This window comes from Suricata suricatta, chromosome 11 (genome assembly GCF_006229205.1).
Source record: "Suricata suricatta isolate VVHF042 chromosome 11, meerkat_22Aug2017_6uvM2_HiC, whole genome shotgun sequence".
Taxonomy (NCBI): Eukaryota; Metazoa; Chordata; class Mammalia; order Carnivora; family Herpestidae; genus Suricata; species Suricata suricatta.
In genome coordinates this window covers 66,210,085-66,228,712 of record NC_043710.1, presented here as the reverse complement: position 1 = coordinate 66,228,712, position 18,628 = coordinate 66,210,085, and the positions used below count along the sequence as shown (strand labels likewise).

The following is an 18,628-nucleotide window of genomic DNA, read 5'->3' as shown; positions in this document are numbered from 1 at the left end:
CTGCCATTCCTTACAGGTGACCGATAGGAGAAAGATAGCATCTCATTGTGGTTTTTAGATAAACTCATGTTTATTTTCCTTAAGCAGCAAGACAACTTCACTACTCATTGGCAGGTTTAGTAGTCTGTGAGAGAATATGCATAGGATTTTACTATGTTGTGGTGATGAGAATACCATAGGGCTGGGAGGAGAGTGATGTCCTTTCCTGCCCTGCAAGGGGAAGTTTGTTGCAAATGACGGGATTGCTATTGGCACCTGTAGGTAGAGAGGCCAGGAATGCTTTTAAACATTACAATGCACCAGACAGGCTTCCCACAACAAAGAATTATCACAGCTTATGAAAATCATGGGGTCTAATACTGTCTTAGGATATTTTAACACCTTTTTGAAACAGGTTGTTTTAGGATAAGTGATGAAACATCAGTCTTTTATCTATAAAGTGTTTTTCAAAATCCTGGCTTGGTAGTTTGGAGTGAACACAATGAACAAAATTGAGGTAAAGAAGTATTGATGTATACCCTGATTATAGTAACCCTCTGCATGCATTAAAAAAAAAACGGGAAATCTTAAGGAGAGATGAAATTGAAAGGAATTCGCTCTCTGTTTTAGAGGTTGTACATTAAGGGAAGTTAAGATAGTGTTCTGTGGTAAGCACTTTGGAGAGAATTTTGACAGTATTTTGAGAAAATGAACTTTTGCCTACATGCTGACCCTAAAATTTAACCCTAAGTTTACATCGTGAGAAACTCATATATTTGCACATGGAGACCAAGTACAAAGATGTCTGTGAAACATGGTTAATAATAGTGAAGTTGGAAAGAACTTAAATATCCATGAAGAAATAGATACATAATGATACAGTAGGTCATTGAAATACTAGAACCTCATTTAAAATGAATGAACTGGATCTACATATATTAATTAAACTTTTTCTTGGGGAAAAAGCTGTTAAAAAGCACATTCAAAAAGAATAAGTACAGTATGATTTTTCTGTAAATTCAAAATAGAAAAAATTACATACAATTTATAGGTTGTATATATAGAAAAAATGTGTGTGGGAATGATATATACCTACTTCAGAAACTTGTTGCCTTTTAAGAGGGAAGGAAATGGGATTGAAGATCTCATTGAAGAATGAAGATTGTATGTCTTCAAGAGTCTTTAATGTTTTGTTTCTCTGAGAAAATTTAAAGTAAACATGGCAATGTGTTTAATCTGGACCGTGGGTAAGGGGGGATGTCTATGTAATACTGTTCTCTTGTATGATTACAAGGATTTTGTTTTTAAAAAGGTCATAAAAATTGGGTCACCAGGTAGATGTTTAAAGAAAAGATGCCACTTGAGTATGATTAGTTCTAGCCCTAAGTGCTGCAGTAAAGCCAAAATTTCTGGTTCCAGGTTAAAAGTGTTTACTTCATTTTAGGTAATACTGAAACCATAGGTATTCGGCTTTAATAAATTCCTGTATGCTAGTGAAAAATATGGATTATGTTTTAAGGTTTGGTACTAGTTAATAGGACTGAGGATGAGAAATTTAAGCTAGATAAGCTTAATGGAATGTGTTGTAGACACAACCACCTCCCCCCGCCCCCACATTCTCAGATTAGTCTTTGTTAGATGGCATTATCTTCATTTGACATAATTATTTGTTTGTTTGTTTGTTTTCCAGCGTTTTATTCAGTATTTGGCTTCAAGAAACACATTGTTTAACTTAAGCAATTTTTTGGATAAAAGTGGATTGCAAGGTAAAGACACGTTACTCATTATAGAAAATCAACCTTGTATGACGATTATTGTAGAGTTGAACTCTTTCTTTTAGAATATGTGCTGTGGAAGAATTTCATATATTAGTGAAAGATGTCGGGAATAAAAAAACTTTTAATGTGAAGGCTAAGATTGATTTTTGTACTTAGAACTCTAAGATATAGAATATGAATGAGCTTTCAGAGTATGGACTCTGGAATTGAACTGCCTGATTTCAGTCCCATGTCTACCACTTACCAGCTGCATGAACTTGAGCAAGTTACTTTACCTCCCTTTATCTGTAAAGTCAGGAATAATGATAAAGCCTACCCGGTAGGGTGGTTATGAGGCTTAACTTAGTTAATAATTGTAAAGTGCTTACAACAGTGCCTGGCATACAGGAAACACTAGTAAGAGCTTTCATTGTTACTGTTACTATTTTATGCTTTATTGCAAGAAATTAATTGGGAATATCATACATTTTAGTAGCAAAGGTAAGTATGTTGTGTTGTTCAGATGATTTGCTCATTGATGCTCACACCTCTTATTTGTTTATTTTACTTTTAATTCAGTAACTTGAGATTGCTATGTTGTTGTATTCCATGCACATTGTGTCTTACTGGAATCTGTTGTATTTAGATCCCAAAGTAGGCCTTTAATATTGTACAATGGCAGCTCTAGGAATAACATCACAAAGAACCTACCAACTGACTGGGAATATTCAATAATAGGGCTCAATCTGGGAAATGTTTTTGGAAAAGGGGAGATTTTGTGCTGAGGTTTGAAAGCTAGATAAGGACATAGGTAGGCTTAAGCAAAGGTGTACATGAAAGAGCATGGGAAATTTAAGATTAACTATAGAGCAAATGAATATGAATAGAATGGATGGATGATATATTGGAGAACATGTAGTGACAGCCCTGTAGAAGCTGTTTGGGGCCAAAATCACATGCAGAAAATTTTGATAGAGTTGGGATTTTATAATGCAGTGAGAAACCATCAGGTTTTGAGTAGAGGGAGGACTGTGTGTTATAAGGAAAGTGTTATACCTAAGTACAAGTTGAATTATAGTGATAAAGTCTTGAAGACATTGAAACTTTCCTGATTTTTTTTGGTCATCTAGTAGAACGTTTTCGTTATCTAATAGAAAGTTAATGACCTGAATTTTGGCTTTTGTGGAGATAACATCAGTGGAATTTAGTGACTAGCAATGTTTGGGTTAGGGACTGTCCAGTTCAGTACTTGTTCACTTTTGGGAGATGGAAGTATTTATTAATTAGAATGAATCAAATACCCTATCTTCCAGAGATTTGGGAAGGCCAGTAATATATATATAGAACTAAGTGTTATAAGATTGATTTTATTTTGATAATAGATGTAGTGATGCGAGTAGTTAAATTAATTAAGCAGTGTAATCGCTTTTTCAAATAAAATCCTAAATAGAAGCCAGAAATATATAACAGATAAAACTGGAGCTGATCGTTTTTGAGGGATATGGAAGGAACGCTACTTATCGTTTTATTTCTGTTTATATGAACTTAAAGAGTCTCTGGAAAATAATTTGTAAACCACTACTCTAAAGCAGAGTATTTGCATATATGCAAATGGGGGGTTTGGTGTCTTATTAGCTACTGATTTTCCACTTAAGATGGAAATTAAGCACTTTTAGTACTAAGACTTTAGGACTTTTATTCCTTTTATGTAGAGAACATTTTTTAATCCTTTTGCCTGAAGCTCATATTCTGAAGAGATTATAAAGATAAAACAAATGATAAAAGTATGTAATTCATTGGTTTTGACAGTTGATTTTGGTTGCTCATATAATTTGCTGGGTGGAGTCTGGTATATTTTATTATATTTTATAGTATATATATATATATATATATATATGTATATATCTACACACACACACACACACACACACACACACACATGCAAGCTTCCAGTCTAGTGAGTTACATTAGTACTAGTGTACATCAAATCGCTAGGAACTGTACATGAAGTAAGAATAATGTGGAAATACAGAGTTCAGGGAAGTGTCAGAGATTAAAGGATGGTAGGTATTTCTCTCAGCAGGAGGATGGAGTAAAGTTAATTGGAGGGAACAGTATAAACTAAAGAGCTGCGGAATGTGAGGATGTAACACCTTATAAATAGTACTTAGGAGCATACGTTAGGACAGTAATGTTATTTTTTCTATTTTGTTCATTGATTTTTCTCCTGTGGCACTTAGTAGGACTCAAGAAATATTTGCTGAATAAATGAATTGGTAATGATGTTAAATTCAGTTGTTTTACATTTTTGTTGTTACTCTTTTGGTATTATCCTTTTGAAGTAGTAGAGATCCTCAAATAAAGTGAAATTTGTTGGTGAAGATGAGCTAAAAATGGACCTGCTTTTTAATGAGTAGAAAAATATGAATAGATATTCTTGAGCCAGGCAGTAACTAAAATATAAAGATGTTGTTTTAATAACATTGATTAGATATTATTTATTGAAGTTTTCAAATCTCATGATTATGATAAAAGAAAATCTTAGAGAAAGTTTTAGTGAAAACATCCATATTGTTCTTTCTTATTATGCCTTAAACTTACATATTGCCATTTCTTTCATCATACTATACAGTAATTTTTTGTGCTTTTTATAAGGTTGGCACACATAAGTTTGGTTGTTCCAAATAATATATAACTGAAGATTTCTTAAGTATGAAAATTATAAAATTGCTTACTGATTTGAGGAGAGGGACTTATGGTTCCATATGATGTTTGGTTTGAGTTACGAGTTTAACAGGTACTATTTAAGAGAACGTGGTTTTCCAATTCCTGTAGGAATGTTGATCAGAAGTGTAATAAAAATATCATTTTAGTGAAATTTTAAGGGAGGAGGTTTTACAAAGCTACCTATGACATACCTGACTTAAAACATGTGAAGTCTTAAGAGATTTTAATGTGATGCTATTCATTATTAGTCACTTAATTTCCATTACTAGATTGAATTGGGGTAGCAAGATATTATGGCCTTTGGATGAAATGAGTTGGTTTTCTAAGCAAATTGGGATTTTAATAATTTAAGAAAACATTTTCTATTTCTTTTCTTACAGGATATGACATGTCTACATTTATTAGGCGGTATAGTAGATATCTTAATGAAAAAGCAGTTTCATACAGACAAGTTGCATTTGATTTCACAAAAGTGAAAAGAGGGTGAGTTAAGCTTCCCCCCCCTTTTGATATCTGTTGGATTTGAATATTTTAAAAGGTAAATCATAGAAATTACTAGATATGAATTATGGAATTTTAGGCCAGTTTAAAATAAGAATTTTATTTTTCTTTGAAGTACATCATATGCTTTGATTGTGTTAGGATTTTAAAAAGTGCTTTCTAATTTTTTTCTAATAGCTTTATTGAGATATAATTCACAACACAGAATTCACCCTTACTTTGAAGTGTATGATTAAGTGGGTTCTTGTATATTTACAAAGTTGTGTGCTACATCACTATCCCAGAGTGTTTTATCATTCCTGTAAGAAAAGCCTTATACCCATTACCAATCACTTCTCATTTCCCTCTTTCTCCAGACCCTGACAACTACAAATCTACTTTCTATCTCTATGGATTTTCAGTTCTGGATATTTTAGATAAATGAAATCATACATTATGTGGCCTTTTGAGTCTGGCTTTTCTCACCTAGAAAAATGTATTCAAGTTATACCATCCTTGTTCTAATGTGGATCGCTACCTGATACAGCCTGGTATACAGATTTTTCTTAGGATATAGGAGAAGTCCTTGGATAAAGCCACTATAAAGACATTCTTAAGGGGCATTTATAACCCTTATAGCTCTTAAAGACTGCCCTAAGGGGTATCTGGCTTCTGCAGAAATATTTTTGTGAATGCCTTTCTGAATTTCCCTGCTTCCCAAATATCTAAACAATTGATGTTTTCTTTAAATTGTTCTTTTGAGGGGCGCCTGGGTGGCTCAGTTGGTTGAGTGTGCAACTTTTGATTTTAGCTGTGGTCATGATCCCGGGGTCATTGTATTGAGCCACACATCAGGTATCAGGTTCCATGCCAAGCACCTCTCTCCCACTTGCACATTCTCTCTCTCTCTCTCTGAAATAATGAATGAATAAGTAGGGCTCTTGAAATGGAAAATTTAATACAAATGTAGAAGTAACCCCTTAATTTAAGCATTTTAAAAACTGAACCTAAATGGTCTGTGTCACTATTCCAGATTAATCAGGAGGTGATTCATTTGGAACTTAACCAAAACTAAATTTCACAGATTGTGTTTCATATGTTTAAATACTTTGTCATTTGTAAGATGATAATAGAGGAGTTCATCTTAGAAGTTTGGTTCTTAATTCCAGTATCCTGTCCAATGAACCTGGTTGGGCTTACAGTAATACTATATTGTAAAGTGTATTCAGCAAAGCCAATCTTCAAGGTATCTGTAGATTTCAGATTAATACAATTTTTAAATAGTATTATTTTGAAGGACTAGTTTTGTGATTGAGGAGAGTTGCTGCATTTTTTTTTAAAGTTTATTTTCAGAGAGAAGAAGAGTGGGGGAGGCAGAGAGAGAGGGAGAGAAAAAATCTCAGGCAGACTCTGTACTGTCAGCATGCAGCGCAGCATGGGGCTTGAATTCATAAACTTTGAGATCATAACCTGAGCCATATCGCAAGTGGGACACTTAACTGAGCCCCCCAGGCGCCCCTACATTTCTATATTTAACAAAGCTGAGAACAGCCTTTGATTATGCATGATATATTTAATATTGACTTAGGAAATTACTCTTACAGAATAGGGAAAGTGAATCAGTGAACCATAATTGAGTGAACCAAGAAGCACAGAATTGACATATACAGATAACTACATATGTACATATATATGTAATGTATTAATAAGAAAGGAAAAATATAGGAGATAGACTGTAAGTTGAGAATGTGGCAGCACTTAAAACTTACTATGTCAAAAAAAATTTATTCTATCATGGCTAGAACCTCTGTGAACTGTTTGAGTTATGGAGAGGACTTTGTAATAAATAGTACAGTTGCATTTATTAGGGTAATAATTTTTTTTATGTTTACAAAACTAATACACTTTAAAAACTGAGGCAGGATAGCAACCTATATTATAACTTAGGAAACTTGTAAGAATTGTTAAGGCTTTAGTATATGTAACTTGCTTTCTGTGTGTAAATAGGAATGAATATGTGTATGAAGGCCCATAGAAAATCACATGACAATTGGGTTATAGTATTGAAGACTACTTTCTTCCCTCTTGTGTATTTTAGATGTTTTAGTCTGTACTCAAAGATCTCATTCTTTTGAATGACTGTAGCATTCTGTTCTAGATGTATATTTGATTTACTCTTATTTTTTATCTTATAAAAGCAGTGCATCCTTTTGACCCTTCTTTTATAGATTTGTATTTTTTAAAAATTTATTTTGAGAGAAAGAGCACATGCATATGATGGAGGGGCAGAAAGAGAGAGAAAGAGGGAGAGAGAATCCCAAGCAGGCTCTCCATGTCAGCATGAAACCCAGCACAAGGCTTAAATGCACGAACTTTGGGATCATGACCTGAGCCAGAGTCGAGAGTCAGACACTTAACTGACTGAGCCACCCACGCACCCCAATTATGTATTTTTTTTTTAAATACTTATTTTTGAGAGAGAGAGAGAGAGAGAAGGAGACACAGATTCTGAAGCAGGCTCCAGGCTCTGAGCTGTCAGCACAGAGCCCCATGGGGGACTCAAACCCATGAGCCTTGAGATATGACCTGAGCTGAAGTCGGACACTTAACTACTGAGCCACCCAGGTGCTCCTATGTATTTGTGTTCTTTTTAATTTTTTTTCTTATATACTTTATTGTCAAGTTGGTTACCATATAACACCCAGTGTTCATCCCCACAAGTGCCCTCCTCCATGCCGATTATCCCCCTTTGCTTCTCCCCCACCCACATCAGCCCTCAGTTTGTTCTCAGTATTCAAGAGTCTCTCATGGTTTGCCTCCCTCCCTCTCCCCAACTATTTTTTCCCCTTCCCTTCCCCCATGGTCCTCTGTTAAGTTTCTCCTGTTGCACTTATGAGTGAAAACATATGGTATCTGACCTCTGCCTGACTTATTTCACTTAGCATGACACCCTCTAGGTCCATCCATGTTGCTGCAAATGGCCAGATTTCATTCTTTCTCATTGCCATGTAGTATTCCATTGTATATAAACACCACATCTTCTGGATTCATTTATCGGTTGATGGACATTTAGGCTCTTACCATGATTTGGCTATTGTTGAAAGTGCTGCTGTGAGTATTGGGGTACATGTGCCCCTGTGTATCAACACTTCTGTATCCCTTGGTGCTATTATTGCTGGGTCATAGGGGAGTTCTATTGTTAATTTTTTGAGGAACCCTCCACACTGTTTTCCAGAGCGGCTGCACCAGGTTACTTTCCCACTAACAGTGTAGGAGGGTGTCCATTTCTCTACATCCTCGCCAGCATCTATGGTCTCCTTATTTGTTCATTTTAGCCATTCTGGCATGAGGTGGTATCTCTGGTTTTGGTTTGTATTTCCCTGATGATGAGTGACGCTGAGCATTGTTTCATGTATCTGTTGACCATTTTTGGATGTCCTCTTTGGAGAAGTGTCTGTTCAGGTGTTCTGCCCATATATTCACTGGATTGTTTGTTTTTTGGGTGTGAAGTTTGGTGAGTTCATTGTAGATTTTGGATACTAGCCCTTTATTCAATATGTCCTTTTCAACTATCTTTTACCATTTTGTTGGTTGTCTATTAGTTTTTTTGATAGTTTCTTTTGCAATGCAGAAGCTTTTTATCTTGATGAGATCCTGATAGTTCATTTTTGCTCTTGATTCCCTTGCTTTTGGGGATCTGTCGAGGAGGAAATTGCTGCAGTTGAGGTCAAGGAGATTGTTTCCTGCTTTCTGCTCTAGGGTTTTGATAGTTTTCCTGTTTCACACTCAGGTCCTTCATCTATTTTGAGTTTATTTTTGTGACTGGTGTAAGAAAGTGGTCCAGTTCCATTCTTCTGCATGTTGCTGTCCAGTTCTCCCAGCACCACCTGCTAAAGTAGCTGTCTTTTTTCCATCGCATATTCTTTCCTGCTTTGTCAAAGATTAATTGGCCATATATTTGTGGGTCCAATTCTGGGTTCTGATTTCTATTCCATTGTTCGATGTGTCTGTTTTTGTGCCAATACCATACTGTCTTGATGATGACAGCTTTGTAGTAGAGGCTAAAGTCTGGAATTGTGATGCCTCCCGTTTTGGTTTTCTTCTTTAATATTACTTTGGCTCTTCTGGGTCTTTTGTGGTTCCATACACATTTTAGGATAGTTTGTTCTAGATTTGAGAAGAATGCTGGTGCAATTTTGATGGGAATTGCATTGAATGTGTAGATTGCTTTGGGTAGTAATGACATTTTCACAATGTTTATTCTTCCGATCCATCAGCATGGACTGTTTTTCCATTTCTTTGTATCTTCAATTTCCTTCATAAGTTTGCTCTACATACAGATCTTTTATATCTTTGGTTAGGTTTATTTCTAGGTATTTTATTGTTTTTTGTGCAATTGTGAATGGGATCACTTTCTGTATTTCTCTTTCTGTTGCTTCATTATGAGTGTCTAAAAATGCAACCGATTTCTGTACATTGATTTTGTACCCTGCAACTTTGCTGGATTCATAGATGAGTTCTAGTAGGCTTCTGGTGGAGTCGGTCGGGTTTTCCATGTAGAGTATCATGTCATCTGCGAAAAGTGAAAGTTTGACTTAATCTTTACCAGTTCTGATGCCTTTTATTTCCTTTTGTTGTCTGATTGCTGATGCTAGGACTTCCAGCACTATGTTAAACAACAGTGGTGAGAGTGGACATCCCTGTCGTGTTCCTGACCTCAGGCGGAAAGCTCTCAGTTTTTCCCCATTGAGGATGATATTAGCTGTGGGCTTTTCATAAATGGCTTTTATGATGTTTAAGTATGACTTTCTCGAGGGTTTTTATTAAGAAAGGATGCTGTATTTTGTCAAATGTGTTTTCTGCCTCTATTGACAGGATCATATGGTTTTTATCTTTTCTTTTGTTAATTTGATATATCACATTGACGGATTTGCGATTATTGAGCCAGCCCTGTAACCAGGAATGAATCCCACTTGATCATGGTGGATAATTCTTTTTATATGCTATTGAATTCGATTTGCTAGTATCTTCTTAAGTATTTTTGCATCTGTATTCATCAAGGATATTGGCCTGTAGTTCTCTTTTTTTGCTGGATCTCTGTCTGGTTTGGGAATTAAAGTGATGCTGGGTTCTTAGAATGAGTCGGGAAGTTTTCCTTCTATTTCTATTTTTTGGAATAGCTTGAGAAGAATGGGTATTAATTCTCCTTTAAATGTCTGGTAGAATTCCCCAGGGAAGCCATCTGGCCCAGGGCTCTTATTCGTTGGGAGATTTTTGATAACTGATTCAATTTCTTCACTAGTTATGGATCTGTTCAGATTTTCTCTCTCTTCCTGTTTGAATTTTGGTAGTGCCTCTGTGTTTAGGAATTTGTCCATTTCTTCTAGGTTGTCCGTTTGATGACATATAATTTTTCATAGTAATCTCTAATGATTGCTTATATTTCTAAGGGATTGGTTGTAATAGGTCCATTTTCATTCATGATTTTGTCTATTTGGGTGCTCTCTCTCTTCTTTTTGAGAAGCCTGACTAGAGGTTTATCAATTTTGTTTTTCATATCTAATCCATTTCAAATAATATCTATCTTCCTGATGGATAGACTCTGTCATTATTATATAATGCCCTTCAATTTTTTTCAGAAAACCAACTCAAGGGGCGCCTGGGTGGCTCAGTCGGTTAAGCATTTGGCTTCGGCTCAGGTCATGATCTCACAGTTTGTGGGTTCAAGCCCCGCGTCAGGCTCTGTGCTGACAGCTAGCTCAGAGCCTAGAGCCTACTTCAGATTCTGTATCTCCCTCTCTCTCTGACCTTCCCCTGCTCGCGCTATCTCTCTCTGTCTCTAAAAAAATAAAAAGCATTAAAAAAATTTTAAAAAACACCCAACTCTTGGTTTCATTGATCTGTTCAACTGTGTTTTTGGAATCTATATTGTTTATTTCTGTCCTGATCTCTATTATTTCTATTCTTCTGCTCATTTTGGGGTGATCTTGCTGCTCTTCTTCTAGTTCTTTTAGGTGAGCTGTTAGATTTTGTATATGTGCTTTTTCTAGTTTCTTGAAATAGGCCTGGATTTCAATATGCTTTCCTCTTAGGACTGCCTTTGCTGCATCCCAGAGAGTTTAGATTATTCTATTTTCATTTTCATTTTCATTTGTTTCCGTATATTTTTAAATTTCTTCTCTAATTGCCTGTTTGGCCCAATCGTTCTTTAGTAGGGTGGTCTTTAACCTCCATGTTTTTGGAGGTTTTCCAGATTTTTTCTTGTGATTTATTTCAAGTTTCATAGCATTGTGATCTACAAGTGTGCATGGCATGATCTCAATTCTTTTATATTTATTGAGGGCTGCTTTATGACCCGTTACGTGGTCTCTCTTGGAGAATGTACCATGCGCACTTGAGAAGAAAGTGAATCCCATAGCCTAAGGATGTAGAGTATTAAATATATCTATCAAATCCATGTGTTCCAGTGTGTCGTTCAGGTCCATTGTTTCTTTAGTGATTTTCTGTCTAGATAATCTGTCTGTCGCTGTAAGTGGAGTATTGAAATTGCCTGGAATTAGCACATTCTTACCAATAAGATTGTTTCTGTTTGTGATTAACTGTTTTATGTATTTGGGTGCTCCCGAATTCTGTGCGTAGATGTTTATAATTGTTAGCTCTCCCTGATGGATAGACCCTGTAATTATTATATAATGCTCTTCTTCATTTCTTGTTACTGCCTTTACTTTAAAGTCCAGTTTGTCCAGTCGCATGATAGATATTTCTCCATCTCCTTACTTTCAATCTGAAGGTGTCTTCAGGTCTAAAATGAGTCTCTTGTAGATAGCAGATAGATGGATTTTGTTTTTTATCCATTCTGGTACCCTGTGTCTTTTGATTGGAGCATTTAGTCTATTTACATTCAGTGTTATTATAGAAAAATGTGGGTTTAGATTCATTGTGTTCTCTGTAGGGTTCATTCTTGTGGTGTCTCTGGTACCTTGTGTTCCTGCGGCATTTCCCTCATAGAGTCCCTCTTAGGATTTCTTGTAGGGCTGGTTTAGTGTTGATGAATTCTTTCAATTTTTGTTTATTTGGGGAAACCTTTATCTCTACTTCTATTCTGAGTGACAGGCTTGCTGGATAAAGGATTCTTGGCTGCATATTTTTTCTGTTAATCACATTGAAGATTTCCTGCCATTCCTTTCTGGCCTGGCAAGTTTCAGTAGATAGATCTGCAACTACTGTGATAGGGGCTCCCTTTGTATGTTAGGGCCATTTTATCCCTCGCTGCTCTCAGAATTCTCTCTTTATCCTTACATTTTGCCAGTTTCACTATGATATGTCATGCAATTTGGTATTTAATACGAAAATGTTAAATATATTGCCCTTGTGCTAAATAACCCCTATGTATCACCCTTGACCTATTTCTGAAAGTGATGCCAAATTATTGACATAAATATAGTTATAAATACCTCTTCCACTGTGTTCTTCTTTCCTCACATAAAAGTATCTTATTAGGTGTTCATTTTAAATTTATTCATTGAATAATTCAATAAATAGTGACATTGAGCCTCTTTCTCCCCTAAAATGCCATTTGTACTTTGTTGCCTTTCAGTATCTTTTGCCCTCGTCCCATTAGGTATTCTTTTTTACTGTGTTGAGTGTTATGAGCTCATGGGCTGTTTAATCAGATAAATCGGTGTGAATTCTATCTTCACTGTAGTTAGAAGAAGAATTTTAGTAACATACTTTGGTCATACTTGCTGACTTTTTAAAAATAACTTTATTTTGAAATAATTTCACTTCCAGAAATACTGCAAGAATAATGTAGGTAACTCCTATATCCTTTACTCAGATTCAGCAGATTTAAAAATTTTTTCACATTTGCTTAATTATTCTCATTGTGTGTATATACTTTTTTCTGAACCATTTGAGAGTGGATTACATACCTCGTGCTTTTTTATAATTTCTATCCATTAATAGTTCAGTGCACTTTCCTACGAACAAGGATATAGTTTCAATATATCCATCAACTTGCTAATTTTTTCCATATCATGGCACATAAACATACGATTTGTACAGGACAGTAGGTTAAATTAAGACTTCTTGAGGCTGAAGGGTTAGAAATTAATGTCTTGGTACACGTAGAACCCATTTGTACAATAGTAGTATGCTCTGGCACAATTAGGAGCCTTGACTGAATTATTTCATCTGTAAAATGGAAAACAGTGACTTATCTACTAGAATTGTAGTAAAAATTAAGTGAAATATTGTATGTAATGCTTAGCACATGGCAAACACTCTTAACAAATAAGCTTTTTGTGTATTGGGAAGATAAATTGTCATGAGTTACACATATTTTTCCCACTTTTTCAAACATTAAAAGTTTTAAGATCTTATGCAATCAGAATTACAGTCTTTATTTTTATGACTTTTCTCTTTTTAAGGGCACTCAGAATGAGCTTTTCTACCCACAAAATGATCAGTTACCTATTTATTGATACATTTTATTTTTTTCATTTATACATATATATATTTCCATTGTATATATTTATGGATTCAATATTTTGTGTCCAGGTCTTTGATTCATCTAGAATATATCTTGATATAAGAAAACTGAGGTGGAGTTCAACTGTAATTTTTAATAGGAATATAGGATATTAAATTATTAAAATAAATTATTGCCCAGGAGTGGTTAAATGACTTTTTGCTTAAACCTAATGCCTTCCTTTGTAAAGCATCTTTTCTGTTTTTTTGGCAAATACTTGTAATTCTTCAAGAATTCACTCAAGCACGATTTCTTTTAGGAAACTTCTTTTTTGTTTTTAATTTTCTTAGTGTTTATTTTTTGAGAGAGAGAGAGAACGTGCACATGCACAAGTGGGTGGGGGCAGAGCGAGGGAGACAGAATCTGAAGCAGGCCCCAGATGACCAGCTGTCAGCACAGACCCTGATGCGAGGCTCCAGCCTACAAACCATCAGATCACAACATGAGGTGAAGTAGGATGCTTAACCGACTGAGCCACTCAGATGCCCCAGAGGAAACCTTATTTCTTCCGTTAGATTTTATATAACACTGTCACTTCCATGAGGTCACCATAGCCTTCCTCCTATTTGTATTTTCAGGACTTCCCACAGTGTCTAAACGTAGAGGTGATTAACAGTTTTTGAAAAGATAACTATTAAGTGGTTCTATGAAAAATGAATCCAGTATCTTGCCTGTAGATTAATCTTTTCAGTTGGTTGTTAAACATCAGTTCCCATGTTTTCTTTTTGTTTAATATTCCATTTTTTCATAGTATTAAGTTGAATTATCTTGAAATCTAAATTGATTTGGTTTAAAGTATCAAGATACTGTTATATAACAAGCAAAACAGAATAATCCAGGTATTTTCTGTAAATAAGGACATGAATAACTAGCTTTTAATCCATTGCTTTTATATTTGAGGAGGAAGGATCTGAATTGAATTATATTTTTAAGAAGTCATAAAGCATGTTCTTCATGGAATATGAATTTTCACGTATTTGGTGTGAATCATACTGAAGAATTTGGGTTTGTTAATTATGAGTCTTTTGAAGACTGATAAAAAGCATTTGGTGACTGTTAAGATTTTTCTTAATTGAGAAGTTTGAAGTTCTTTGGAAAGAAATGATGTAGAAGCTAGTGATGGAGCAGGGGAATCAAAATTGTCCTTATGGCTTCTGGTATAAGTCACTGGGGAGATGGGCACCTTTTACCGGGAAGATTTTGGGTTGGGATAGGGTTGGGCATAATGGTAAAAAATTAAAGATTCAGTTTTGGAAATACTAGTTTTGTCATGCTTGTGATTTATACAAGGTGAGATATGAAGTAGACAATTGGACATACTAACTTAGAACTTAAAAGTTCTGGTTTAGGAGTATAAATACATCATTGGCATCTTCGTGGTTTCTTTCTTGGGAATGATGATCTCCTGAGGGTAAGTATAGAATGAGAAGAGAGAGCCTGGGAACACTTGAGATATACAACCATATACAACCTTTATTTAGGAGGATGGATAGGGGATGAGTAGCCAAGAAAATAAAGTGAAAGAGTGATACTTAAGAAAATTCTGTGAGAAGTCTAGTCATAATATGTTAGACAAGTACCCATCAGAGAAGCAAGACAGAATTTCTACATGACCTAAACTAGAGCAGTTTAACTCCAGTGGTAGGAGAGGAGACTATTTTGTGATGAATTGAATAATGAATGAAAAGGGCATGGAACTCTTTTGGAGAGGTATGCTTGGCTTTGTGAGACGAAGCTAAATGAGAATATGGGTTTAGTGGAGTATGTGTGTTTAAAAAATGGTGATAACAGAGATTTTGCTTGCATGTTCGTGGAAATGGTTTAGTGTAAATGAAGAGATTAATGAGCTGCACTGTCCAATATGGTAGCTATTTGCCACATGTGGCTAGTTAAATTTAAATTGATTAAAGTGAAATAAAATACAAAATTTATTTCTTCAGTTGTATCAGCCATATTTTGGATACTCAAGAGCTGCATGTGGCTAGTGGCTACCATGTTGAATTGTGCAGATACTGAACATTTACACCATTGCAGATAGTTGTACAGTGCTGTGTTAGAGGAGAAGAAATACAACCAAAGGATTGTGACAGAGTGGGATCCAGAGGCCCTCTGCGCATGGTAATTATATTTCCTAGAAAGAGATTTCCTCCACTGAATCGGTCCAGACAAGATTGGCGAATTGACTCGAACAGCCTCTTTGTGTCATTTTCTATTTTGAATGAAATATTTGGGAGTTATGAGCTGATAGTTTCTGTGTTGGATATAGGGAGGCAGGGAAGAAGGGGAGGGAGAATCAGGTTTGAAAGTACTTAAAGGAATTTGTTGAAGAAGGCTAAGAGGATTGCTGGCAGTGCTGAGTCCCTATTTGAGGTTGATGATAATGAAATTGAGTTTTACTAGTTTGCTCCGTCGTGTAGTTTTCTTTACCAGCACTCAGCTGCTTAACCAGGATTATGAATTTGCCAAGTGACTGCAAGGCAAGAAGAGAGGTACAAGAGAGTTAAGAGTATTTGCAAGGTAATTATCACAATAATGATCTGTGGTATTCTAAGCTAGATGAAGGAAGTAAAAATAAGGATCAATGAGAAGGGTAGTGGTAGAAATTGAAACATTCAAGTTTATAATGAGGTCAAATAGTTTTTGCCAAGGCAGCTGAAGGTTAAAGAGTTAGTGTCATAGGTGTCTAAATTGTATTTTTTTTTCCATACTGGTGGTAGGGTAGGGATAATGTGGTTTCTGGGGACACTGAGGTAATGATATGACCATAGGAATAGGGTCTCTAGTCAAGGGACTTTGAGATTAAGATTTTGAATTGATTGTCCATGTAGATGTTGAAATTAACAAAGAAAAGTATTTAGGTCTTCTGTGATAAAGCGGAAATGACAATCAGGTCAAAAATGACTTCAAAAACTAAAAGAAGACTGATCAAATTAGAGTGAGGTGTATGAAAATAAAATGGTTGTTTAGACCACGTGGTGTCCTCATGCCAAACTGCAGCAGCTGGTAGCAACCAGTGGAGTATAGTACTTGAAGGAAAACAGGCACCTATGGGTTACCTCTTCTTACTGGGGAGAGTTGTTGGACTAAGGCTGGTAATAGTTGCCTAGCTAAGGCAGTGTTTGTTCTTTAAACTCAATTTTGTCTTTGTTTGTTGTTCATTTTCATAGCCTAATTGTTTTTCTGGTATCTGAGGTTATGATTGAAGGGGTAGTCGCTCAGAGTAGAGTGGCTGTTTATAAGTATAGGTCATTTGTAAATTAGAGAAACCGATATACTTTTCAGAAGGGTTATTAGTAGCACTGTTCTAGAGCCTGATAATACACTTGGGTTTACATAATGACCGTACCACCTAGTAGTTCTCTGACCTTAGACCATCACGTCATCTCACTGATCCTAGAACTTTGTCGTCTACAAAATGTAAAAAGTCTATCTATAGGATTCTTAAGGATTTGAAAAACATACTACATCAAGCCATGGAACCTGATATTCACTGTGTACCTTAGCCCCAGGTATCTGTTCTGTAGTGTTTTTGGTACCACTGTTGTAAAATTCTAGTGTATTGGTACTGCTAATATTTCTTGTATCTATTTTTAGAAATACCTAAAGCAATAAATACTATTTTTAAAATTTAAAAAATTTTTAATTTTATTTTTGAGAGAGAGAGAGTACGGGCAGGGGAGGAGCAGAGACAGACGGGGACACAGAATCTGAAGCAAGCTCCAGGCTCTGAGCTGTCCGCATAGAGCCCAGTGGCAGGGCTCAAACTCACAAGGCATGAGATTATGACCTGAGCTGAAGTTGGATGCTTAACGAACTGAGCCACCCAGGCGCCCCTAAAGCAATAAATATTTAAAGAGCTTTTTTTTTGGGAATTTTAACACAATACTTTATTAAAAACCATTCCTCTTAAGTATCACATGTTTTAATGGCTGGATTGAAATGATTTGGTAAAATTTAACTTTATTTTATAATAAAACAATTTTAGTTATAATATTTTGGCTTACAGATCATTGGTGTTTGAGTCATGAGTAAAACACCATAAATAAAGTAGTGCTTAGTACGACTTGAGTTTAGTTGCTGGCTTCATGATGTCTGGTGTAGTGATTTGAGGCAAATTATTTTTTTTTTTCAATTAAAGAAACTGTAGAAAAATCCTTTAAAGAAATCCTTTATTTATGGGTGGTGTGAGGATCAGATGATTTCCTCACAGATGTGAAAAATATTCAGTAAACCTGACTCTGTAATGTAAACTTGTATTTCTCATATTTCGACACTTTTTTTTTTTAGCTCGTTGATGTTGGACATACAATGTTTCCTGTTTTTGTTTTTTCTATATAACTTTTGCTTGAAGTTTCAGATTCAGTAATGACTTAAAAACATATGTTTCATAGCAACTCGTTCTTTCTGTAAATAGAGAACCAGATGAGAGCTTAAAATGTAGATTTAATAACAAATTCACTTCTTTTTTCTAAAACAGGGCTGATGGTGTGATGAGAACAATGAACACAGAAAAACTCCTTAAAACTGTACCAATTATTCAAAATCAGATGGATGCCCTTCTTGATTTTAATGTAAGTTGATTGCACAAATGCTTTTATAAACATTTAAGTTTAAAAATATGTATATTATTATAATTGGTCCAAGTCTTTATTCTCAAGTTTTTATAAACTCTAGTTTTTTCACACTAATACCCTATTTGGCTAAGGATTTTCTATAAATGTGGTCCCAAATCAGATTACTTGGTATTTATATGATTTTTTAAGATTTACTCTGATTTCTTTGGTAGTGTTTCTCAAGCTCTAGGATTATAGAGAATATATACAAGCTAAAGAAAGTGAGGGAGAGTGAAATGATTGATCTGAAAATCTATTTTGATAAAGGTTTTTAGATATGTGTAAAGATTTTCTTTATGAGTAACTAACTTAATATTTCACTTTTATCTACATCGTAGGACTCAAGAGTATGACAGTTCTTAAATACAGTGAAGTTCAAATACACTTCTAACAGCTTGTTATATATATATATATATTGTCAGAAAACATTGTGTTCCCTGGAATTTTTGTTTAATGATCATTATTTAAACGAGATTGCAAGCTTTGTCATTTGTTTGTAATATGTTAAGTGTTAGCATTTTCAACTCTGTTCTTTTGGAGGC

General features: G+C 35.1%; 1 protein-coding gene across 13 annotated transcripts in view; it reads left to right on the top strand.

Annotated features, from left to right (window-relative positions):
* Positions 1–18,628, top strand: part of PICALM (phosphatidylinositol binding clathrin assembly protein) — a 106,915-nt gene that overhangs the window by 36,159 nt on the left and 52,128 nt on the right. For all 13 annotated transcript variants that reach the window (XM_029914829.1, XM_029914830.1, XM_029914823.1 and 10 more), the window contains exons 3-5: positions 1,670–1,745; positions 4,844–4,946; positions 17,951–18,044. In XM_029914829.1, the coding sequence (XP_029770689.1) occupies positions 1,670–1,745; positions 4,844–4,946; positions 17,951–18,044 (273 nt within the window). The remainder of the gene's footprint in view (positions 1–1,669; positions 1,746–4,843; positions 4,947–17,950; positions 18,045–18,628) is intronic.